This window comes from Pseudorca crassidens, chromosome 3, assembly GCF_039906515.1.
Source record: "Pseudorca crassidens isolate mPseCra1 chromosome 3, mPseCra1.hap1, whole genome shotgun sequence".
Taxonomy (NCBI): Eukaryota; Metazoa; Chordata; class Mammalia; order Artiodactyla; family Delphinidae; genus Pseudorca; species Pseudorca crassidens.
Window position 1 is genome coordinate 158051825 of NC_090298.1, and position 26125 is coordinate 158077949.

A 26125-nucleotide genomic window follows, 5' to 3' on the forward strand; every position below is an offset into this window, starting at 1 on the left:
GTGAACAGCTAGCTACACCCTACACTTAAGGGAGCAATAAGCACTCCGACCACCCACTGGGGGCCGGGATTGACCAAAGTTCCTCTGCGCACTCCCCAGAGCTGTCCTGATGCTCAGAAGGGATGTGTAAGGGCCGCTGTGAAAGTCCACAAACCCCCCAAAAGCCGGAGCTTAAACCTTGGGCATCCGATAGATGACGAATCGGGGAGGTGACTCTTACGTTCTCCAGTCCTCCTCGTCTCTTCAGCGGCCGCGGGCCGGACCTAGAGGAGGAGTTTTGGCTGGAAAGGGGTTGGACCTGTCAGGGCGCGGGGTGCGGGGCGGTCACACCGGGATTCTGAAATGTAGCGGCCCACTGTGCGCGGCAGCCTTCTTCCTCCGCTCCCCCTCCCAATTCCAGCATTCAGCCTCGGCTCCAGTATCGTCCCTTCCGGGCGTCCCCAAGCCCGTGTGGGAGTCCGAAGGGGTAGAACAGCGAAGAGAGGAGCCCCCAGGCCAACCTTCCCACACCGGCGGCTGTCCACGGCAGGGCGCACCCGCGCGAGCCCTCCTGCTGACCGTGTTCTCTGCACCCCCCCGCTCTGCCACCCGCCTCCAGGCGCGGTCCTAGCTGAGCCTTCGACGACCCGGCCTCCCGCCCCGCCTCGACGCGCGCCCCCCGCGCGAGCCCGCGGGGAGGCAGGGCAGAGGCGGTGTGGTTGACCCACAAGGCCCCCGGCCAAGCTCCTAGGCCGGGTCGCAAGCGGAGCGGAGCGGGGCGTGGCAGGGCGGGGCGCGCCGGCCGGGCCGGGCCGGGCCGGGGGTGTCGGATGTCACCCCCAGCGCACACCTCGGCCGGGGGGCGGAGGAGCGAACCACTGAGATGCGGAGACCTCCCCGGTCCTAGAGCGGAGCAGGAAGTGTCCCAGGGGAGGGAGCCGGAGGGCTTCGGCCTTTCCTTTCCTCCGCGTCCGGCGGGCTCCGGAGGCGGTCAGGCCTGCACGGCCCGCCAACTGGGACGCGGCGCGGCGGTGAGTGCGGCCCAGGCGGCCCAGGCTTCTGTGGCCCGCGCGCCCTGCCTCGCTTCCAGGAGCCGTGCGGTGAGTCTCCGGGGAGGGGGATAAGACAACACAAATGTTGTTTTTCAGGCGCCTCCATTTGCTACCATTTCTTCCCTCCTAAGCGGAGCCGTGGTTTTCTGGATGAGCAGGAGACGGGGGCTCGGCTAGCCAGGGACGGAGTGGCCTCTGCAGAGAACCCGCCTCAGGAAGCACACCCGGGGGACCGGGCTGGAAGGATGAGGAGCTGCTGCCGCAGACTTCCGCCGCAGGAGGGATTTGAGTTAGACGCAGGGAAGGAGTTCCAGGCTGTGAGGTGAGGAGCCGGGAACTGGGTAAAGTGGAGGTGGATGTGTGTATGTGTAGGGAGGGAAAGGGAGAGAGGGAAAAGGGAGAGAGATCTGGACCGAGGAAAGGCTTGCCCTTTTTCCTGCCATAAAATGCCCATCCCCTCCTCTTTCTGCTGATCCAGCTCTGTTCCTCCGCCTAGAGCTTCTTTAAGCATGCCCCGCCCCCCTGTGGGATCTTCTTGGACCAACGTTAATTCATTCATCACACATCATTTCTGAGACTCTTATGTGCCAGGTGCTAGGGTGACAGGAACACGGCTGTCTGGTTAGGGATGATGGGCAGAGCCTAGAGCCAGATGCCCGAGAGCGGGTATCTGAGTACTGACTGAGGGTGGGGCACAGGGTGGGTGCAGACCTGAGGAACCTAGAGGCCCTGCAGGTGTGTGATGGCTGAGTTCATGGAACGTGGCAAGTGAGTAAGGCTGAGATTGGGTGTCAGATGCAGGAGCAGACACTGGAGGGACTCCGGAGGCGGGGCAAGCTGTAGCGTGTCCAGCCAGATACCCTCAAAGTCCTTTTATGCCAGTCTGTATTTGTTTTTATGTTGGAAAGCAAAGAGGTATAGAGATTTGGGTTTTTTGATTGCCATACAGTGGCTTTGTTGTTCTTCTGTGAAGAACACTTGTCTTCCTGTGAAATGGGAATGAGGCCTGCGTTTTGCACGGAACCCTTGGGGGGTGGGGGCACTGAGCTGTTAAGATTAAGGTGCTGGCATGCTGGGGAGCCTCATAAACCTGGTGAGGAGGGCAAGTGACCATGTCCAAGGATCTCAGAGGCCTTATGGTGGGGGGGGGACTGTGTGCGACCCCATGTGCCATTCATTTTCCCTAGGTCCCATAGTTTTGAGTAGTGGCCGCTACTCTCTGATGTCACTCTGTATGTGTTCACTGGGGAGGTGGAGGGGCCCCTGAGCCCCACCCTACAGATATGGAGGCTGTGCCATGAGTGCCCAACCTCTGCTCTGCCTGAGAAAGGTCTGTGAGGTGTGTGTGGTTTTCTTCATTGTGGTCTGAAGAGAAGAGAAGGCAAGATGGGTGGAGGCCAGGTGGAAGGTCCAGACATCGTTAAATATACGCTAAAGTTTACTATTCAGACTTTAGTGAGTTGGGTGGAGGTTCGTCTGAAAGCACTGATGTTTTTAAATACATGATGTTATTTTTCTGGAGGAAACTCGGGATGTGGCTGCCTCTTTTGACTTTCTCCATCTCTTGTCTGGGGATCTCCTAGGCTGTCTGCTTTATTCCCTGCTTCCCAGTGCATAGTCCGCTGAGCAAGGCCGATTCTCAGTTGGTGTTGGTCTAGCACTGATCATCAGCCCTAGCCACCAGCAGGATGAATTTCCTGGATCAGCTTTGAAGACTTTTCCTGTGCATGTCTGTCTTTGTCCTTCTAGCTCATTTTGTAAAGGTCTCAAGGGCAAGGACGGTGACTTTGGCTCTGAAGCCTCAAGATAGCGGCCTTCTCAGCTCGTCCATTTCAGGTCCTTTCCAGGAGGACCTGGACACCGAAGGTACCACAGAGCGTTAATTACATCTCTCTCCTGCATGCGGCCCTGTTGATCTCCTGGGATGCTTGGAACGCCAGTGCCACATTGAAATGCCACTGATTTTCTCCTGGACTCCCTGCCTTGTTTGTCCAGTCACCCAGTTAGGGGAATCACAAAATGATGCTTTTGGGAATGGGGTCATTCCTTCTCTCCCTTTGTTTAAGGATCATCCACACTGACACTTCTCACATGTCCCAGGGCTTCTCCCAAGGGCTGGTCTCTGTGGGCTTTTTCACTTTTCCCATCACCACCCCCAAAAAACTACTGCAGGAGACCAGAACATTGAAGCCAGTGATTTCTGTTTGGAAATAGGGTCGTCTTCTGCTGCTGACCCCCATCAAATCCCATCATGCCCACAGCCCTGTGCCCCCGAGTCTTGGCTCCGAAGGAAAGTGAGGAGCCCAGGAAAATGAGGAGCCCACCGGGAGAGAACCCTAGCCCCCAGGGTGAGCTTCCCAGCCCCGAGTCCTCCCGCCGCCTCTTCCGACGTTTCTGCTACCAGGAGGCGGCGGGCCCCAGGGAGGCCCTGCACCGCCTCTGGGACCTGTGCCGGGGCTGGCTGCGGCCTGAAAGGCACACCAAGGAGCAAATTCTGGAGCTGCTGGTGCTGGAGCAGTTTCTGGCCATCCTGCCCCGGGAGATCCAGGGCTGGGTGCGGGCCCAGGAACCTGAGAGTGGCGATCAGGCTGTGGCTGCTGTGGAGGCACTGGAACGAGAGCCGGGGAGACCCTGGCAATGGGTGAGCAGAGGGGGCTGGGCTGGGCTGGGCTGGGCTGGCTGGGAGGATGGGAAGGGAGAGGGAGAGAGTGGGGCTGGGCAGCAGGTGTGGAAAGGGGGGCCACCTTGTGCTTTGATGGTTTGGTGGGGTCACGCGTCCCCTGGCCAGGGATGAGGAATTCCATCTAGAGCTATGTGCTTCAGTTATGCCCACATTGAAGTTTGGTTTTCTAAAAAAGCAGATTCCATTCCCTAAAGGCCCTCATTGGTGGCATGGTTATGTTACCCCCGCCCCCGCACTTTATAGCCCTGTACAAGGCTGGGACTGAGCTTCTAGTGGTAGAGTCAACAGTCAGCAGGCCCAGGGAGGGAGGGGTTTGCCCAGTCCCTGGCACAGTTGCTGGTCCTCATCTGGCCAGGGACCCCTCCACTGAGCTCTGAAAAGCCCTCTCTGGGATTGCAGCTCAAGCACTGTGAAGACCCCGTGGTGATTGACGATGGGGACAGCCCTCCAGACCAGGAGCAGGAGCGGCTGCCAGCAGAACCCCAGAGTGACCTTGCAAAGAGCCAGGACGCCCAGCCCATGGCCCTGGCTCAGGGCCCCGGGCTTCCAAGCAGACTCTCGGGCCAGCTCAGCGGGGACCCAGGTAGGGAGCCCAAGGGAGTGGGGAAGGGGTGTTTGTACCTAGTCCTGTGCAATTGGAAGTAGCTCTTGACATTTTTAGTTCTCTCCTTCCCCCTAAGTAGCCTGGAACCATTTTCAGCGTCTGGTTCTTCCCTAGAGCAATTCAATCAGAATCTCATGAGAGTATCCTCTTCATGGGTGCCAGGTCTGCCCAGAGGGACCTCTACTATGGGTAGGTGTTTTTGAGGCTGCATCATCTTGTCTCTTTGAGGGCGCACCTCTCGGCTTTGTTGGTCTGGGGACAGCTGGGCACCGTCGCCATCCCAATAGGGCCTGTGTGGGGAGCTGAGCATGGCCATGTCCTCTTGTCTCTCTGAACCGCTCTTTCCCCAGCCAAGCAACTTCCGCTCTCAGGATTGTTATAATATTGCAAAGAAATATAAAAATGCTTCCTAGGGGATAGGGTGGTATCTTCAGGACTTGGAGCATGGATGTTGGCTAGACGTGTCTGAATATCTGTACAAAATGCACCAATGGCCACAGTCAGGTGGCTTTAGCAGCAGATACACTTGGCTTTGAATCCTCCAGGTATGACCCAGGGCATGCTTCTAAACTCTGCAAGCCTCAGTTTCCTGGTCTGTCCAGTGGAGATAATCTCAATAAAGTGAGTCACATGAAATTTTGGTTTCCCAGTACATAAAAAATTTGTGTTTACACTGTAGTCTATTAAGTGTCCGATAGCATTATGTCTAAAGAATCAATGTATATACTTTAATTGAAAATATTTTATTGTGGATTATCATGTGAGCCTTCAGCACGATGAAATGTTTTTGCTGGTGAAGGGTCTTGCGTCCATGCTGGTGGCTGCTGACTGATCAGGTTGGTGGTTGCTGAAGGTTGGGGTGCCTGGCAGTTTCTTAAAATAAGACCACAATGAAGTTTGCCTCATCCATTGAATCGTTCCTTTCACGAACAGTCTCTCTGTAGCACGTAATGCTGTTTTATAGCATTTTACCCACAGAACGTCTTTCCTTTTAAAATTGGAGTCAGTCCTCTCAAACTCTGCCATTGCTTTATCAACTAAGTTCAGATAATATTCTAAATCCTTTGTTGTCATTTCAGTAGTCTTCACAGCATCTTCACCAGGAGTAGATTCCATCTCAAGAAACCACTTTCTTTACTCGTCCATAAGAAGCAACTCCTCATCCATTCAAGTTTTATCATGAGATTGTCACAATTCAGTCACATCTTCAAGCTCCACTTCCAATTCTGGTTCTCTTTGCTGTTTCCACCACATCTGCAGTTTCTTCCTCCACTCAAGTCTTGAACCTCTCAAAGTTATCCATGAGGATGGGTATCACCTTCTTTCAGACTTCTGTTAATGTTGATATTTTGATCTCTTCCCATGAATGTTCTTTTTTTTCTGGCTGTGCCGCGCAGCTTGTGGGATCTTAGTTCCCCAACCAGAGATTGAACCTGGGCCCCGGCAGTGAAAGCACCGAGTCCTAACCATTGGACTGCCAGGGAATTCCCGTGAATGTTCTTACTGGCATCTAGAACGGTGAATCCTTTCCAGGAGATTTTCAGTTTACTTTGTCCAGATCCGTCAGAAGAATCACTGTGCATGGCAGCTATTACCATGTGAAATGTATTTCTTAAATGATAAGACTTGAAACTTGAAAGTACTCTTTGACCTGTGGGTTTCAGAATGGATGTTATGTTAGCAGGCATGAAAACAATGTTAATCTCGTCCATCTCATCAGGGAGCTCTTGGGTGACTAGTCAAAAAGCAGTACTATTTTGAAAGGAATCTTTTTTTCTGAGCAGTAGATCTCAACAGTGGGCTTAAAATATTCAGTAAACCATGTTGTAACCAGATGTGCTGTCATCTAGGCTTTGTTCCATTTATAGAGCACAGGCAGAGTAGATGTAGCATGATTCTTAAGGGAAGTTTTAGTAGTTTTGGAATTGTAAATGAGCACTGGTTTCAACTTATAGTCACCAAATGCATTAGCACCTAACAAGAGAGTCAGCCTGACCTTGGAAGCTTTGAAGCCGGGCATTGCCTTCTCTCTAGCTCTGATAGCCCTATAGGTGGCATCTTCTTCCAATATAAGGCTATTTTGTCTAAACTGAAAGTCTGTTGTGCAGTGTAGCCACCTTCATTTCATGATCTTGGCTAAATCTTCTGGATGACCGGCTGCTTTACCTTGGACTTTTAGGTTATGGAGACTGGCTTTTTCCCTTAAACCTCATGAACCAACCTCTGCTAGCTTCAAGCTTTTCTTTCTCAGCTTCCTCACCTCTTTCAGCCTTAATAGATTGAAGAGAACTAGGGCCTTGTTCTGGATTAGGTTTTCGCTTAAGGGAAGGTTGTGGCTGGTTTCATCTCTCCAGACCACTAAAACTTTCACCATATCAGCGATAAGGCGGTTTTGCTTTCTTTTGTGTTCATTGGAGTAGCACTTTTAATTTCTTTCAATAACTTTTTGTTTGCATTTGCAGCTTGGCTGGTGCAAGAGGCCTAGCTTTCAGCCTGTCTCAGCTTTTGACGTGCCTTCCTCACTTCGTTTAATTATTTCTGTCTTTTGATTTAAAGTGAGAGGTATGCGGCTCTTCCTTTCATGTGAACACTTAGAGGCTATTGTAGGGTTATTAATTGGCCTAATTTCAGTATTGTTGTGTCTCACAGAATAGAGAGGCCCGAGGAGAGGGAGAGAAGTATGGGAGCCACTGGAACACACACAACATTTATCAGTTAAGTTTGTTGTCTTATATGGGCATGGTTTACGGCACCCCAAAACAATTACAATAGTAACATTAAAGATCACTGATCACAGATCACCATAACAAATACAATAATGGAAAAGTTTGAAATGTTATAAGAATTACCAAAATGTGACACAGAAACATGAAGTGAGCAAATTCTTTTGGGAAAATGTTACCAGTAGGCTTGTTTGATGCAAGGTTGCCACAAACCTTCAGTTTTTAAAAAAAGTAATATCTGCAGAGTGCAATAAAATGAGGTATGCCTGGATACCCATAAAATACTGAACAGGGGGCCTGAGCTGCCCATGGTTTGTTTGGATTTTTTTGATTTTTTTTTTTTTGCTGTGCCATGCAGCATGCGGGATCTTAGTTCCCTGACCAGGGATCAAACTCGTACCCCCTGCAGTGGAATCATGGAGTCCTAACCACTGGACAACCAGGGAATTCCTGCCCATGATTTCTAGTTGAAGTAATTAATCATCATGGAAAGAAGTGGTGCTCTCAGTTTGAAGGAAGTGACCTGTAGGGTGTGAGGGTTAGTTTGGGCAGACTTGTGCTACAGTTGTGCTATAGTTATAGATGGAAAAAGAAAGTATGAGGAGACCAGGAATGCGTTCCTATGATTCACAGAAGTTGTCCTTGTCATTGTAATAAGGTTTTCAGTTTTTAAAAGTTACATATTACATTTCTTTATGTGTGAAACTATACTGATTTCTGTACAAATCAAATTAACGCTCCAGCCTCTCCTTGGTTAAAAGTCAAGACAGATGTGCTAGTTTGTTTGGGCTGCCATAATAAAGTCCCACAGACTGGGCAGCTTAAACAACAGAAATTTATTGTCTCATGGTTCTGAAAGCTGGAAGTCCTAGATCAAGGTATCAGCAGAGTTGGTTTCTCCTAAGACCTGATTCTCCTTGGCTTCTAGACAGCCATCTTCTCCCTGTTTCCTCACATGGTCTTCCCTGTGTCTGTGTCCTAATCTCCTCTTATTATAAGAGCCTCAGGCATATTGGATTAGGGCTCACCCCAATTACCTCATTGTAACTTAATTATCTCTTGAAAAGCCCTATGTCCAAATCTAGTCCCATTCTGAGGTACTGGGGGTTGGGACTTCAACATATGAATTTGGCAGGGATGCAATTCAGCCCATAACCACAGGCATGAGAAACAACCATTTGCCCAAATAAACAATGCATGTGCAAGCAGCCTGGGTTATGCAGGTTGATGATGGCCATGACAGGACCCTCAGGAGGAGGAGGTGCTTCAGGAACTGTAGCAGCCTACTCACTTCCGGGTGAAGTTCTGAGATGATCCAGCTACCATGGATGGGCTTTGGGGCAAAAGGGTCAGCGCTTCCATTTCCTTGAGCAATAATGAATGGACAAAGTAGGCATGATGAGAGTTAGCTGTTGACACCTTAAACGTTCAGGTGATTTATCATTGGGAAGCACTTCCAGTAAAAGCCATATAGTTCCTAATCTTGAAGCTTTTCCCCCAAATATAGATTTTGCTTAGAGGCTGAAAGCTGTCCAAAGTAATCGTTAAAGCGTCGATGTGCTCATTTATCATGGTGAAAGATAGGGTAGGGCTGTGTTTTATACCCCAGAAGGTGGTAGGTATGAGAGCAGAATGAAAACATGCCTTCCTCGAATCCTATGCCCACCTAGCCTGAGCTGCTGGCAGCGGAGTGATGAGGCTGCCTTCCGTGGGGAATTCTCCTCACACACCCCCACCCCAGTGTCACTGCTGGTCTGAGCTGGCTCCTGTCTCAGGCTGTCGTTCCAAATAGCCACACCTGCCCCTGCTGTTTGCCGAACGCTTTATGTCCCAGGTGTGAGAGGTGAGGAACACTGGCTTCTAATGTTAGCTTTGACACTGATTTCACATCATGAGCTGCGGGTAACCTCCCAGATTGTCTCCTAACTGAGAGGTGATAGTGCAGCTTCTTCTGTGAAAGGGGTACCTTTTTGAAACACAGCTCATTTCGACATGGCTGCACCATGGGCCAGGTATGTGGCTCACTTCTTGCAGAAGCCTGGGCACGTGCTGGTCAGGGGAGAGAAATCATATGAGAATGTAGCAGAAGCGCTTGGGAGCCCAAGATAAGGGAGAGTGAGATGATCCCAGTACTACAATGTGTACACATTTTGAGTGATGGTGGTTGGGCACTGTGGGAGGTGCTCTTCCAGGAGCATCTGATAGAGATAATAGTCTTTCTTAAAGAGCTTTGCAATTTATAAACTTATAAATGTATATACATTTATATGACACTGGAGTCCCACAATAATCTTAATTGCTAACAGCTCTTACTGACCCCTTTTACTCCATGGACCTCTAACCTTCATTTCCCTTGTATTGTGGATGATACAGCTGACGTCCCTGGACCTTCAGGGAGTCACATAGCTAGTTGGTGGCAGAGCCAACTGGACCCCAGGCATTCCCCGTTACTGCCCCCACTGACATGTCTGAAAGCAAAGTGACAGAAATCCTTATTTTGCAAGTGCTTTTTTTTTTTTTTTTTACTTAAATTATTTATTTATTCATTGGCTATGTTAGGTCTTTGTTGTTGCGTGCGGTCTTTCTCTAGTTGCAGCGAGCGGGGGCTACTCTTCATTGTGATTTGCGGTGGCTTCTCTTGTTGTGGAGCACAGGCTCTAGGTGTGCGGGCTTCAGTTGTTGTGGCTTGTGGGCTGTAGAGTGCAGGCTCAGTAGTTGCGGTGCATGGGCTTAGTTGCCCCGCAGCATGTGGGATCTTCCTGGACCAGGGATCGAACCCGTGTCCCCTGCATTGGCAGGCGGATTCTTAACCACTGTACCGCCAGGGAAGTCCCGCGGGTGCTTTTTATGTGCATCATCTGGTAATCCTCTTTCTACAGGTGAAAAAAGAGACTCAGGATTTTATGAGCTATCCATTTCTGATCTCTTTCAGTCCTGCAAGACACTTCCCTTCTTCAGGAAGCGAGTTTGAGGGACGCACAGCAGGTGACTGCCCTCCAGCTGCCCCCGGTGAGTGTTTTCTTCAAGGGTCTTTGAGAACCCCATATTTGCCTGTCTCTAAGCTGCATGGCTGCTTTTCCAGGACCCCAGCCAGTTTGCTGTCTGCCCCACAGGTTGTTCAGCCCTAGCAGAGAAAAACTAATACAGGAAGGGCATGAGTTTGTAAGATGCTCTTCTGCATCCCTCCTGCCTGTGTAGTCCTGGCTGTTTGTCACCTTTGGGAGCCTTTGTGCAGACAAAGATGGTGGAAAACAAATGCCCTGGAGTCCTCGTCTGTTGTCCTCTTGGCATCTTAGAGTTCCTTTCCTGTGAAAAAAGAGAGACCTCTTCACTCTTTTACTTCATAGGGTATTTTTTTTATTTAATAATAATCACGGTAGTAGCTATGTCAGAAATATTAGGAAATGGAGGGAAAAAGCACAGATTATTTCAGCACCGTCACACAACCGTGCAGTGAGTTGTTAGGGAATCTCCTCTGCATTTTCCCCTTCCGTGGTCCCTCACGAGGCTTACTTTCTCAGATGTCCTCACAGGATAGGGGCTGGTGTTGGTCTGGCAGGTGCTCTCACCCACCTCTTTTCAGCCCGGTTTCTGCCTTCGGCCTTGGTTTCCCACCATACCCCTTCATTTTTATTTCTAACGCTTTCCATTGGCTGGCATAAAATTTAGTTACTGTACCACAGAGTCATCTCCTCCCACAAGAATGGGCTGTGTGAAGGTATGGACTTTGTTTTGTTTCTGGTTCCCTGGCAGCTGGAAGACTGAAGGACAGTGGATGCACAGGAAACACATCTCAAGTTTGCTGTCTGCACAGTGCATTCAATAAGACTTTAAACTTGGGGAGTGGAGAGGGCTCAGAATAGGAAGGAATTAACCAGGGTACATGGGATGGGGTGTCTCTATTCCCTCAGTGCTGTACTCATGGGCCCTAGTGCTCAGCACACGTGTTTTAGCATCCTCTGTGTACTGTGGTAGTTGTTGAACACAAATGACCCAAAGGAGATGAAACTCATATTTCTTATTAAAACTTGATACCTTTGACCAGTATGACACACAAGGAGATACTGTGAATTTAATATCTAATGAGCTTTGGTATTCATCTTGTGAAAGGAAAATGTAGATTTTGATAAATCAATGCTGTTTTATCACTCTATTGAGGACAGTTTCTGCCTAGTGCACTAGAAATCACCATTGTGAAGGTCTTTTTTTTTTTAGTTTTTAAAAAAAATTCATTTGTGGTAGAATGTGCATAACATAAAATTTAGTATCTTAACCATTTCTAATGTACAGTAGTGTTTTTAAGTGTTCAGTAATGTTAAACATATTCACATTGTTGTGTAGCCAATCTCCAGTATTTTTTCATTTTGCCGAGTTGAAATTCCTCACAAATTAAGTAATTAATTCCCTCCATTCCCTCATACCCCCAGCCCCTTGAAACCACCATTCTACTTTTTCTATGATTTGACTACGCTAGATAGCTCATAAAAGTGGAATCCCACGGTATGTGTCTTTTTCTGACTGACTTATTTCATTTAGCGTAATGTCCTCAAGGTTCATCCATGACGTAACATGTGTCAGAATCTCCTTCCTTTTTAAGGCCGAATAATATTCCATGGTATGTATGTAATGCATTTGGTTTATCTGTTCATTCAGTGATGGACACACCTTTTATTATAAATAATGCTGCTATGATCATGGGTGCACATAAAGTTTATTTATTTTTTTACACAATTGTAGATTCACATGCAGTTGTAAGAAATAACAAGAGATCCCTTGTACTTTTACACTAAATGGTAACATCTTGTAAAAATATAATACAGTATCACAACTAGCACATTGACATTGATACATATAGGATACAGATCATTTGCTTCACTGGAGGATCCTTCATGTTGCCTTTTACAGCCAAACCCACTTCTCTTTTACCCCATGCTCTCATCCTTCTCTGACAACCACTAATCTGTTTTACATCTCTGTAATGTTGTCATTTCAAAAAAATTATATAAATGGATTTATCAGCATAATTCTGTGGAGCTTCAGCCAGGGTTTTACATGTATCAGTAGTCCATTCCTTTTTTAGGCTGAGCAGAATTCCTTGGATATACCACAGTTTGTTTAACCCGTTACCTGTTGAAGGACATCTAGGTTGTTTCCGGTTTGGGGCCATTTTGCATAAAGCTGCTGTAAACATTTGTGTACAGGTTTTGTGTGAACATCGGTCTTCATTTCTTTGGGTTAAATGCACAGGCATTCGGTTGTTGGGTTGAATGGCAAGTGCCTATTTAGTTTTTTAGGGAACTACTACATCCTTTTCCAGAGTGACTGTACCATTTTGCATTCCTATGAACAATGTATGACTGATCTACATTTTTCACATCCTCCCACCATTTGTTGTCACTTTTTTTATTTTAGCCATTCTGATAAGTGATATCTCATTATGGTTTAAATTTGCATTTCCCTAGTGACTAATAATGTTGTACATCTTTTCAGGTGCTCAGCTGCCATGTGAATATCCTCTTATGTGAAATGTTTCTTCATGACTTTTGCCTGTGATCTAATTGGACCATTTACTTTTTCACTGTTGTTTCAAGAGCTCAGTATATATTCTAGATACTTGTCCTTTGTTGGATATGTATTTTGCAAATGTATCCTCTCACTCTGGAACTTGTCTTTCCATCCCTTTAACAGAGTTTTTAGTAGAGCAAAAGTGTTAAATTTGGATTAAGTCCAGATTGTGAGTTTTTCCTTTTAAGGATCACGCTTTTGGTGTAAAGTCTAAGAACTCTTTTGCTTAGTCTTAGATCCCAAAGATTTTCTGCATCCCTCCTGCCTGTGTAGTCCTGGCTGTTACGTACGCATTTTGCATTTAAGTCCATGATACATTTAATCCATGATCTGTGATCCATTTACATTTAAGTCCATGATCTCTAAGTTTTGTATAAGGTGTAAGACTTAGGTCAAGATTCATGTTTTTTGCCAGTGGACGTCCAGTTGCTCCAGCACCATTTGTTGAAAACGTTCTTTCCCCCACTGAATTGCTTCTGCTCCTTTATCAAAAATCCATTGAGCATATTTGTGTGGGTCTTTTCCCAGGTTCTCTGTTCTGTTCCGTTGATCTATTTGTCTCTCTCTCTAATAGTACATAATTTTGATTACTGTACCTTATACTAAGTCTTGAAATTAGGTAGATTGATTCCTCCTTTTTTATTTTATTTTCTCAAAATTATTTTAGCTATTTTAGTCCCTTTGCCTTTCTCTGTGAATTTTAGAATAATCTTGTCCATATCTATAAAGGGTATAACTGAGATTTTGATAGGAATTTTGTTAAACCTGTGTATCAATTTGGGGAGCATTGACATTTTTATCATCTGAATCTTTCAATCTGTGAATGCAGAATCCTTCTCCATTTACTTATTTTTTTGATTTCTTTCATCACTGTTATGTAGTTCTTAGCATATAAATTTTGTATGTGTTTTGTTAGATTTATATGTAGGTACTTCATTTTTTGAGGAATTATAATTTTTATTTTTAATTTTGATGATAACACATCCATTTATAGTATAAGAAACACAATTGATTTTTGAATGTTTATTTTCTATTCTGTGACCTTGCAGGATTCATACATCAGTTTAAGGAGGGTTTGGGGTTTTTATTTTATTTTAAACAGTTCCTGGAGTTTCTCTGTAGACAATCGTGTCATCTGCAAATAAAGGCAGTTTTCTTTCTTTCTTTCCAGTTTTTATGCATTTATTTCCTTTTCTTGCCTCATTCCACTGGCTAGAACTCCCAGCACAATGTTGAATAGCAGCAGCGGGGACAGACATCCATCCTTGCCTTGTTCCCGATATTAGGGGAAATGCATTCAGTCTGTCACAATTAAGTATAATGTTAGCTGTAAATTTTAAATAAATTATCAAGTTGAGTAAGTTTCTTAATTCCTGTTTTTCTGGAGTTTTTATTATGTGTGATTGTTGAATTTGTCAAAACCTTTTCTACTTCAGTTGATATGATCACATGAATTTTCTTTAGGCTGTTAATATTATGGATTGTATTGATTGGCTTCCAAATATTGAACCAACCTTGCTTCCCTGGAATAAACGCCTTCTTGTCATGGTATAAAATTCTGTTTATATATTGCTGAATTTTATTAGCTATTATTTTGTTAAGGATTTTTTTTTTTTTTTTTTTTTTGCTAAAAAGCAATCCCATTTATTTGAGTGTACTTTTTTTAGGCAATTTTAACTTTTTCCACCGCCGTAACACCACTCTATTTCTCACTGCTGGTCTTCTCTTCAGACACTTTTTTCAGGAGAATCCTCATCACTGTTTCTGCTTCTCTGTCCTCTCCAATTAGAAGATCCAATGTATCTCCCACTTTCACCGTTCTGCTTTTCTTCCATAATTTTTTCCCGTTCAGCCTGAGTTCACCTTTGTAGAATGCATCTTCCACTTTGTTTCTGCTGATATCTAGGCCCGTCTTCAGGATAACATCATATCGGAAAGCCTGCACTACTTTGTCCAGGTCCTTATGGTCTCTGACTGCACTGGGGTCGTCCTCTGGCTCCTCTTCCTGCTCACTTATCTCATGAGTCCCCTTCATCTTCCACTTTTTGCAGAATCTTTTTAGTGGATCTTTTAGAGTTTACATTATTACTTTGGAGTCTTATGGAAAATGGGAAAGTATATTCTTTTTTTTGTTTGTTTGTTTGTTTTGTTTTTGCGGTATGCGGGCCTCTCACTGTTGTGGCCTCTCCCGTTGCGGAGCACAGGCTCCGGACGCGCAGGCTCAGCGGCCATGGCTCACGGGCCTAGCAGCTCCGCGGCATGTGAGATCCTCCTGGACTGGGGAACGAACCCGCGTCCCCTGCATCGGCAGACGGACTCTCAACCACTGCGCCACCAGGGAAGCCCATAAAATATATTCTTGAGATATAAAAAGCCCTGAGAATCTCAGTGAGAAAATGTTATGGAAAAATGTTTTATAATTTGAAGCATTTAACTTGGTACTAGACAAATATAAGTATCGATTCCAAGAAGCACAGTGTTTATGTGAAGGTGTCCCTCGTAGCGCTCTGCAGAGCCCAATCCAGGCATCTGGCTTTCTTAAAACACTTCTGGGCAATCTGAGGCTAGTCATAGCCATGGCTCGTACGATCTTCCCGGGTCCTCAAGGTCAAGGGAAACTGGACACCAGCGTCCTCGAGCTTGCGGTATGCGTCTGCAGCCAACAGGAACGGCAGGGCCCAGGGGGAGACGGCCTCGGCCCGCTGGGTTCGCAAGGCCCCTAAGAGCCCCCGGATCCACGGGGCGTCCCAAGCTGGCCCGGCTGGGGCAGGACGCCAGAGACTCACGCGGAGACCTGGCAGGAGCGCGGGCAGGGGACTGGAGCTCGCCCTGCCGGTATTTCTCATGTGCTTGCTGTGAAGCAATACCTGTCAGTGGTTTTTGTTTGTTTTCTTTACTGTCTTTGCCTAGTTTTGTTCAGGGTAATACTAGCTTCAGAAGATGAATTGGGAAGTGTCCCCTCTTCTTGTTTTCTAAAAGAGATTGTATAGAATTAGTGTTCATTCTTTGAACATTTGGTAGGATACTCTAGCGAAACTATAAGAACCTGAAGGTTTGGGGGTGGGGTGGGTTGTGTGTGGTATTTTAATTATATATTAAACTTCCTTAGTGGTTATAGGGCTGTTCATACTCTCTGTTTCATAGTGGATGAGTTGTGGTAGTATGTATTTTTCAAAGAATTGTTTCATTTCATCTAAGTTGTTAAATTTTTGTGTGTGGAGTGATTTGTAGTTTAACTTTATCATCCTTTCTGTTAATCAGCAGGGTCTGTGATATCCCTGTTTCATTCCTGATATTGAAAATTTGTGCCTTTATTTTTCTTTGTCAATCATTTCAGAGGTTTTCAATTTTATTGATATTTTCAAAGAACTAGCTCTTTATTTCATTGATTTTTCTCTATTATTTTTCTGTTTTCAATTTCATTGATTTCTGCTCTCATATTATTTTCTTCATTTAGCATGTTTGGGTTTGTTTTACTATTCCCTTTCTGGGTTCTTGAGGTGGGAGCTTAGATAATTGATTTGAGACTCAAATGTAAGCATTTCTGATGTAAGCATTTTAGTGCTATAAATTTCCCTGCTTTAGCTACCGTACTGCTTTAACAAGGTCCCACAGATTATAATACAATGTATTTTTGTTTTCAGTCACTTCAATGTATTTTTAAATTTCCCTTGAGACTTCTTCTTTATCACACTTTAGAAGTGTGGTGTTAAATTTCCAAGGGTTTGGAGATTTCCTGTTACCTTTCTACTATTGATTAATAGCTAGTTCCATTCTGTTGTTTTCAGAGAACACACGGTATTATTTCAACTCCTTCAAATTTGTTGGGAGTTTCTCCTCTCCTTCCAGGATTTCGATGACCCGGTGTATGGTCTGTCTTGGTATATATTCTGTGGCCATTTGAATAACAAAACATTTTGCTGTTGTCTAGTGAAGTGTTCTATAAATGCTGATTGGCTCCTGTTTGTTGATGGTGCTATTGAGTCCTTCTGTATCCTTGCTTATTTTCTAATTGATTGTTGTATTAGTTTTTGAGAGAGGGATGTCAAAGTCTCCAACTACAGTAGCTGATTTGTCAACTGTAGTAGTTGATTTGTCTATTTCTCTTTTCCGTTCTGTCAGTTTTTGCTTCACATATTTTGCAGCTCTTTTGTTTGAGACATACACATTTAGGATTGCTATGCCTTCTTGTTGGATTGACCCTTTTATTATTATATGTAATGTCCCCCTTTCTCTGATAATTTTCTTTATTCTGACATACCTTATCTGGTATAAATATAGCTACTCTTTCTTTTGATTAATAATTGCATATTAAATATTTTCCACCCTTTCACTTCCAACCTGTCGGTATCATTAGGTTTGAAGTGAGTTTCTTTTAGATAGCATATAGTTGGGTCATGTTTTTTAATCCATTCTGCCAATCACTGTGTTTTAACTGATGTACATAGACCATTTGTATTTAATGTAATTATTGGCATGTTAGGGCTTAAGTCTGTTCTGTTTTTTTTTCTATTTGTTCTGGTTTTTGTTTCTTCATTTTCTTTTTCTTGACTTCCTGTGGGTTACTTGAACATTCCGAAGAATTCCATTTCTGTTTGCCTAGTGCATTGTCAAGTGCATATCTTTATATTGTTAAAAAAAAATATTCAGTGACGCTTGTTACAGATGGTAAGGCAGACTGTATTCAGGACCATGTTGACAGGTATAGGGACCACTAGAATGGAATTTTACAGTGGAGGAGAGAGGTGGGGCTTAATTCCAAATACAGCATGGGCAAATGGGAACTTATAGCCAAGGAGCAGGGTGGGGTCAGCGGATGGAAAATTACTAAGAGAAAGCATCAGGGATAGAAGGGATTCTGGCTAGACCAACCTAACAGGATTCTTGCTGCAGACAGGCCAGCGTGACCAGACATCACCTAGGATGTGGAAGCCAATCAGATGTGGAAGACAGGACGTTCTGGTTAAACTGACTTATGCTGAAATTGAGTTTTACAAGGAAGTGCACAGATGGGCCCAGGGGAAGGTTCAGGAGCCTGACCAAGTTTGGTCAAGCAAAGAACCTTTGTCAATAGAGCTTTTTAGTGATTGTGTTGCAGGAAAAACGGGGCACGAGAGGATGGTCATGTCCCAGGTCTTGGGGGAGTTCCTGGGACAGCCACTAAGTGAGGGTCCTTGGCTTCGCACAGGAAAAGAATTCAAGAGCGAGCCATAGTAGTGTGAAAGCAGTTTATTTAGAGAGATACACACTCCGCAGACAGTGTAAGCCTTCTCAGAAGGCAAGAGGCAGCACTGAAATATGGGGTGGTTAGTTTTTATGGGCTGGGTAATTTCACAGGCTAAGGAGTGGGAGGATTATTCCAGTTATTTTGGGGAAGGGAGAGAGATTTCCAGGAATTGCGCCACCGCCCCGTATTTTGGCCTTTTATGGTTGGCCTCAGAACTGTTATGTGCCTGTGGGTGTGTCATTTAGCATATGCGGATGTATTACAAGGGGCATATAATGAGGCTAAAGGTACACTGGAAGTCAGATCTTCCACCATCTTGGGCGTAGTAGGTTCTAACCGGTTTTTGTGGTATCCTGTTCTTCTTAATGGTTGTGTCATTTTTTTAATGGTTGTGCCCTTCCCGCTTCCTTCCTGTCTCAGTTGCTCTAGGTATTAAATATACATAACTTTACATCCCCTCCCCCTCCTCCTTTTATAATACAATTGATTTAAATAGTTTCTCTACATACATTTAGAACCACGTCAGACATTTACAACCGTGTCAGACAATGTTATAACTGGTGCTTCAACTATCATATATTTATTTAGAAAACTTAAAAAGGAGGAGGGCAGCCTATCGCCTTCGCTCATATTTTGACTTAACTTTTTCCTCTCTTCCTTTCTTATGTTCCATAGTTCCTTCTCTTATTGTTTCCTTTCTGTTTAGAGAATTTTCTTTAGCCATTCTTTTAGGATAAGTCCGCTGTTGCAAATGTACCTTTTTTTTTTTTTTGGCAGCGTTGGGTCTTCATTGCTGTGCATGGGTTTTCTCTAGTTGCCTCGAGCGGGGGCTACTCTTCGTTGTGGTGCGCGGGCTTCTCATCGCGGTGGCTTCTCTTGTTGCGGAGCACGGCTCTAGGCATTCGGGCTTCAGTAGTTGTGGCGCACGGGCTTAGTTGCTCCGCGGCAGGTGGGATCTTCCTGGACCAGGGATCGAACCCGTGTCCCCTGCATTGGCAGGTGGATTCTTAACCACTGTGCCATCAGGAAAGTCCACAAATGTACCTTTTTTTGATTCATTTGAAAATGTCTTGGACTTCTGAGGGGGGTTGGGAGTTCCAGCTCCCCATGTGGTCTCCATTGATACAGTCTGTGTTGGGGTGGTGTGGGGGAAGGACTGTTACTAGTCAGCAGGGATGGAAGTCCCAGCTCTCTGCTTGGCCTTGGCCTTCTCTGAGACCACCAGTGGGGGTGCTGGGGCACTTCATTGCAGCCCGGTGAGGGTGGGAGTCTAGGCTCCCACCCATTCTCTGCTAGCATGAGCGAGGTTGGGGGCCATGTTTTTTTGTGGTGCTTGGCTGGACTAGAGCGGTTATTGTGTGTCTAGCTACTTTCCTGGTCCTGTGGCTGAGAGAACAGGCTTTTGTTAGGGTTGTATTTTTATCTGTGCCTGTTGGTATTTTGGGGTCACCTGCTCCTTCAGCTTCAAGTTTTTATATATGAGGCAGAAAGAAAAATCCAGGGTACTCAGCACTCTGTTGTTCCTCGCTGTATTGTCTGAGGTCCCTAGCTGGTGTGCCTTCCTCTTTCCACCTTTCAGAGAGTTTGCTGTGTTTTTTTAATATATAATTTCCTGGGGTTTTAATTATACTCAGTGGGGGGAATTAAAGGAATGTATGTCTGCTCCATCTTCGAGAAGGCAGCAGAAGTCTCCTCTGAAACTTTAATTTTAAATGGACATATTTATTTCCCCCACCCATTCTTGTTATAAAAATTGGCAAGATTTAGAAAGTGAAAGGATATTACCTGTTTCCAGTTATCTGAGAAGATCTCTGAGTGTCTTGATGAACTTCCTTCTTTTCTCTGCTGTTTTGTTTGTGCCTTTCTAGGATCATATGCTGTATTGAGTCCTGTGTGTATGCTTTGTCTCCAGTGTGTATGTAGGCATTTCTCCATATGATATAAAAGCTCCCTGGGTATCCTGCTAAGTGGCTGTGTCAGATTGTCAGTGATTGGAGCATCATTGATCCATTTCCCGGGACCTGGGACTTGGGTTTGCTTACGTGATGCTGTGAACATCCGTGCCCACCGTGTTTTGTTCCTATCGCAGTTTGGGGTAGATTCACAGACACCTATCCAAGGCTTACGGGGAAAAACAGCCATATCTGTTTTGAAAAATACGTACCTGCCAGTTTTTTCTTCAGAATCTTCAGAACCAGACACCTCTGCAGTGCTGTCTTAGAGCACTGACTTCTTTCATATTTCACCAATAGTGGCAGTTACCATCTTTTTCTCATTAAGAGACTAGTCAGGGAGGAAAAAAACTTTTTCTTCTACTCTCTAAGGTTCAGTGGCTGGGAAACTGCAAGTCGAGCTGATAAAAGACAGATTAACAGGTGAAAAATATTTATTTTATATGGCTATGGGGTGCCTCACAGAAATGAAAGGAAAACTAGAAGGCAGTCAGACCCAGAGAATTATACCATTTTAACTACAGGCAATACATTTATGGAGAAATGACAAGACAAAGAGGATTTTGAGCTTCAAGGGCTGGTAAATTGTGGGAAGGTAGCTATATGTGGAAACGAATGGAAGATAAAGGTTATTTAGTTAAATTTGTTATGCTGTCTCTGGGCTGATAAAGAGTCTAGAGTTCTGTCTGGTTATTAAGAGTCACATTGCCCACCCTGGTAGGAGGGGAGGAGTCCTTCACAAAGGAAAATTTACGCCCTGCCTTTAGGCAAGTAGGGGGAGGGTACTTCTTCTGCAGTCTTTCTGTTTCTCCATTGCCTACAGCTCAAAACAGCCCTTAGGCCAAAGTGGCATATTTTGGAGTGGTGTATTCTTAACCCCTTCAAGACCAACATCAAGTTCTTTGCTGCAAGCCCTTGTGAGGAGAGCCTGTGGCTTCCTGAGGCTTGTCTTCCACTCTGTGGAACTTGTCTTGGACAGGCTTCCCCCACACTGGCCTCTGACTAGCAGTAAAGCCATTTAAGGGCTGATAACTGTAGGCTCTCAGGCTCCACCCCAGACCTGCAGGGGCATAATGTGCATTTTTACCAGGATGCTTGAGTGATTGATATGTACATTCAAATTTGAGAAGCCCAGTTCCAAACGGATTCATCTTTGGAAAGTTTTAAAATATTATATTTATTTTTATTTTTAACTTTTGCTTTCGCATTAATATCAAGCTTGGGGGAGACTGCCAGAATAGAAATACTGCAAATACTCTTCACTTTAATTCCCGCATTCTCTGTCACTATCTCTCTCCCTCTCCCTCCTCCCTCTCTCTCTCTCTTACTCTGTCTCTGTCTCAGCCCCAACGCCCACCCCCCATTTTTTTTCCTGAATCTTTAGGGAGTTATATGCAGACATTCTTCCCCTTTTATCTCTTTGTTCATGCCAAGGGAGCATATTTCCTAAAAGCAAGGGTATTTGCTTACATAACCATAATACAGTTACTACATTCTGGAAATTCAATATTAAAATAATAGTCACAGAGCATCATGCTTCCCAATTATTAGTTGTCCTATGTGCAACATTTTCTCCTTAGAATTTCAGTGTTTGTCGCGGCATCAGTAGTTCTGAAGAGTGAAGATTAGTTGTAATGGCAGACTCTGCTCAGATAGGTTCTAACACGATGAGATTCAGGTTACACGTTTTGGTGAGAGTGCCAGGCTGGGTTGTCTTTCCCCATGTGTCACATTGAGGGCCCTGAAGTGGTGTTCCCCATATGGATCATGTAAGCTCTGATCTCTGGGGTAAGGGTCTCAGGTGGTTTTTTTGTGTGTGTGTGTTTTTTTTTAATAAAATTATTTATTTATTTATTTTTGGCCACATTGGGTCTTCGTTGCTGCACGAGGGCATTCTCTAGTTGCAGCGAGCGGGGGCTACTCTTCATTGCGGTGTGCGGGCTTCTCATTGCCGTGGCTTCTCTTGTTGAGGAGCATGGGCTCTAGGCACACGGGCTTCAGTAGTTGTGGCACGTGGGCTCAGTAGTTGTGGCTCGCGGGCTCGGTAGTTGTGGCATACAGGCTTAGTTGCTCCGCGGCACGTGGGATCTTCCCGGACCAGGGCTCGAATCCGTGTCCCCTGCATTGGTAGGCGGATTCTTAACCACTGCACCACCAGGGAAGTCCCTCTTGGGTGGTATTTTAATACGACATATATACATATATAAGTTATGTATAATTGTTCCATATTTGTTTATTTTTTATATTAACATTTTTTTAAATCTTCACCATAATGATGACCGAAAATGGTCTCTATATTTTTACTTCTTTTAATCTGTTTTTTGAGCTATAATTTGCATATACCTATTTTAAGTGCAAAGTTTAGAGAGTTTTGACAAGTGTCTACACATGTAACCATCACCCAGTCAAGATACAAAACATCTCCATCACCCCAGAAGTTCCCTTGTGCCCTTTTGCAATAAAGCTTTGCTCTCCTGCCCATGTCAGCACTGATCTCCTTTTTGTCACAATAGATTTGTTCTTCCTGTTTTAAAATTTTACATAAGTGGGATCATATAGTATGTGGTCCTTGGTGTCAGGCTTCTCTTACTCAGCCCAGTATCAGTAGTTTGTCCCTTTTTATTGTTGAGTAGTATTCCATTGTATAACTACATCACAGTTGGTTTATCCAGGGCAGTTCCCTGGTAGTCCAGTGGTTAGGACTCCATGCTCTCACTGCCGAGGGCAGGGAACTAAAATCCCGTAAGTCACGCAGGGCGGCCAAACACACACACACACACACACACACACACACACACACACACACACACACAGAGACACACACACACACACACACACACACACACACGGTTGGCTTATCCATTGACCTGTTGGTGAATATTTGGGTCACTTCCACTTTTGGCTGTTACGAATGAAGTTTGTATGAGCATTCATATACAAGTCTTTTTGTGGATGTATGTTTTCCTTTCTCTTGGGCAATTACCTAGGAGTGAAATTGTCACGGGGAAGTGTATATAATTAATTATAGGAGAATTGGCTATTTTCTATAATGATTTAACCACTTAGACTCCTACCTGCAATGAATGAAAGTTTCAGTTTTTACACATCTTCACCATATCCTGACATTGTTATTTTAAAAAACATACTTTGGCTATTGAGGTGGATATCTCAATATGGTTTTGATTTGCATTTGTCTGTTGACTAATGAAGTTGGGTATCTTTTTATGTGCTTGTGGATCATTTCTCCATCTTTTGTGAGGTGTCCAACATTTTCCCTGCTTTTTGGGTTGCTTATCTTATTGTGTTTTAAGACATATATATTCTGGATAAAGTCCTTTGTCAGATATATGTATTAGGAATAGTTTCCACTAGTCTACAGCTTGCCTTTTCATTGTTTTAACGATGTCTTTTGAAGATTGGATATCTTCAATTTTAATGAGATTGAATTTATCAATTTTTTCTTCTATCATTTAATGCTTTTTGTGTCCTGTCTAACAAATCTTTGTCTACCCCAAGGCAACAGAGATTTTCCTACTGTGTGTTTTATAGTTCTAGGTTTTACATTTAGGTCTTTGGTTCTTTTTTGTTGTTTTTGGTTGTGCTGCGTAGCACGTGGAATCTTTGTTCTGCAACCAGGGATCGAACCCGTACCCCTGCAGTGGAAGCACGGGGTCTTAACCACTGGACTGCCAGGAAAGTCCCTTTGGTTCTTTTTTTTTTTTTTTGACTGTGTTGGGTCTTTGTTGCTGTGCATGCGCTTTCTCTAGTTGCAGCGAGTTGTGGCTTCTCCTGTTGTGGAGCACGGGCTCTAGGTGCACGGGCTTAGTTGCTCTGCGGCATGTGGGATCTTCCCTGACCAGGGATCAAACCCGTGTCCCCTGCATTGGCAGGCGGATTCTTAACCACTGCACCCCTTTGGTTCCTTATAAAATTATATTTTGTGTATTGTATGAGGTGTAGGGTTGTTTTTTTTTTTTTGATGTTGATATTTAGTTGTTTATCACCATTCACTGAAAAGATTTCCCTTTCTCCCATTGAATTGCCTTGGCACCTTTGTCAAAAATTGGCTGTCCACATATGTCTGGACATCTGGGCTCTACTTGGTACCCTGATTTATGTTTTGATCCTTTATGCCAAGAACACTATAACTTTATACTTAGTTTTGCAATTGGTAGTGAGTCCTCCAATTTGACTTTTGTTTTTCAAAGTTCTTTTGGCTACTCTAAGTACTTTGTATGTCCTTATAAATTTTAGAATCAACACATCAATTAAAAATAAATAAATAAAGTCTCCTGGAGTTTTTATGTGGAATTGAACTGAATTTATAGATCATTATGGGGCAAACTGACATCTTAACATTTTGAAGTCTTCCCATCTAGGAACATGTTAAATCCTTCCATTTACTTAGTTCTTCAGTGTTTGGATGGGGTACATATTTGGTAAACATTTTCCTTAAGAATTTCATGACTTTTGATGCTATTGTAAGTGGTATGGTTTTTTAATATTTCATCTTCCACTTGTTCACATATAGAAATACAACTGATTTTTGTATACCGACCTTCTAACCAGCAACCTTGTTAATTTTACTTATTAGTATAGAAGCTTTTTTGAAGATTCCAGAGGATTTCTATGATTGGATTGTAAGAATTTTGGCCTCTAGGCTTGGGTGAAATTCATCACCTTTCTTTTTGAAACTTTATCAAAGTGAAGATTTTTTTTAATATATAAATTTATTTTTGGCTGCGTTGGGTCTTCATTGCTGTGCACAGGCTTTCTCTAGTTGTGGCGAGTGGGGGCTACTCTTTGTTGTGGTACAGGGGCTTCTCATTGCAGTGGCTTCTCTTTGTTGCAGAGCACGGGCACTAGAGTGCGTGGGCTCAGTGGTTGTGGCTCATGGGCTCTAGAGCGCAGGCTTAGTAGTTGTGGCGCACGGGCTTAGCTGCTCCGCGGCATGTGGGATCCTCCTGGACCAGGGCTAGAACCCATGTCCCTGCATTGGCAGGCGGACTCTCAACCACCGCACCACCAGGGAAGTCCCCAAAGTGAAGATTGATACTAGTCTTTTATATACATTTTTTCATGTACTAGTAAAGGTGAACTTTTTTTCATATGTTTTAAAATATTTACTTTCTTGGTTCCCTCACCTTTTTTTATTGGGATGGAAAGCTTTTCCAATTGTGGTGTAAGGGCTCCATATATTTAAAGCACTCTTTGCCTTTCATAAGTGGTGTGCCTTTATTCCCAGTTTGTCATTTGTCTTTTAGTTTCATTCATGCTTTTTCATTACTGTGGATATTCATAATTTTTATGTGGAGTATCTGCCAATTCTTCATATGGCGTCTCTATTTTTAGTGCCTGAAAGCCTTTGCGGGGGTGGGGAGGCTTCCAGTTTTTTATTTTTATATTCTTTATGATCAAGGATCAGAATCTAGTTTTATTTCTAAGTAGTTAGCCAACTGTATCAGGCACATCACATGAAAGTCATCTTTCTTTTTCCCCATTGATTAGGGTTCTGTTTTTTCCTGTAGATTAAAGTTTTAGGTATACCAAATTTTGTTTCTGGACTTTTTCTTCTCTTCTATGTTGGCCTGTTTTTGTTCCAAAGCCACATTTCTGATTTTGAAGCTCTTTTCTAAAATGGTCACCTTACTAATTTGTTGAACATTTTCTTGCAGTTCTTTATATTTCATTAATATTACTGGTTACTCATATCACCATAAAGCGATTGAAACACTTAGATTTTTTAAAAATTGAAATGGTGTTATCTTTTCTTTTATGATAGTGAAGTATATCCACAGTTGATAACAAGCTGGTTTTAAAAAAATAGGAAGAACAACTCATTAGAAAATAGAAAAATAGGCAAAGAAAATAAGCGAGCATCTTAAGACAAAACCCAACTGGCCAATAAATTCATGAAGAGATGTTCACCGAGGTAAAGGGAGTTACGCTCCTGTGATTGCTTCATACCCACAGTGCTGCTAGAACCTTAGGTATTTGACAGTGCCCAGTGCTGTTGGCAAAGGTGTGTGGAAATAGGCGTGCCAGCGTATTGCCAGTGGGAGCGTACTTTAGGTACTCCACTTGAAGAAAGATGTGGAAATACTTAATGTCGGCCAAGATGTACGTTCCCAATGTTCCCTCTGCACATCTACTCTGGAGGCACTGTTACACATGGATGGGGTGACAGAAGAGAGAGTTCACTGAGCTGGGAAAGACCTAAACATTATGACAGAAGAAATAATTCTATGAAATTGTATACATTAAAGTCAATGAACTAGACGTACGTATATCAACGTGAATAAATCTTAACTAGAATGGTGCATATAAGGCAAGTTTAACA

The 26125-nt window shown here is 44.2% G+C and overlaps 1 protein-coding gene and 1 pseudogene across 2 annotated transcripts in view; one reads left to right on the forward strand and one right to left on the reverse strand.

Moving 5' to 3' along the window:
• The first annotated feature begins 771 nt into the window (after positions 1-771).
• The window catches only part of ZNF496 (zinc finger protein 496), a 40778-nt gene continuing 15424 nt past the window's right edge, over positions 772-26125 (forward strand). For both annotated transcript variants that reach the window (XM_067732995.1, XM_067732996.1), the window contains exons 1-6: positions 772-1010; positions 1128-1353; positions 2781-2897; positions 3246-3672; positions 4114-4297; positions 9974-10050. In XM_067732995.1, the coding sequence (XP_067589096.1) occupies positions 3283-3672; positions 4114-4297; positions 9974-10050 (651 nt within the window). In that variant the 5' untranslated portion in view covers positions 772-1010; positions 1128-1353; positions 2781-2897; positions 3246-3282. The remainder of the gene's footprint in view (positions 1011-1127; positions 1354-2780; positions 2898-3245; positions 3673-4113; positions 4298-9973; positions 10051-26125) is intronic.
• On the reverse strand, positions 14251-15190 carry LOC137222180 (mitochondrial transcription rescue factor 1-like; annotated as a pseudogene).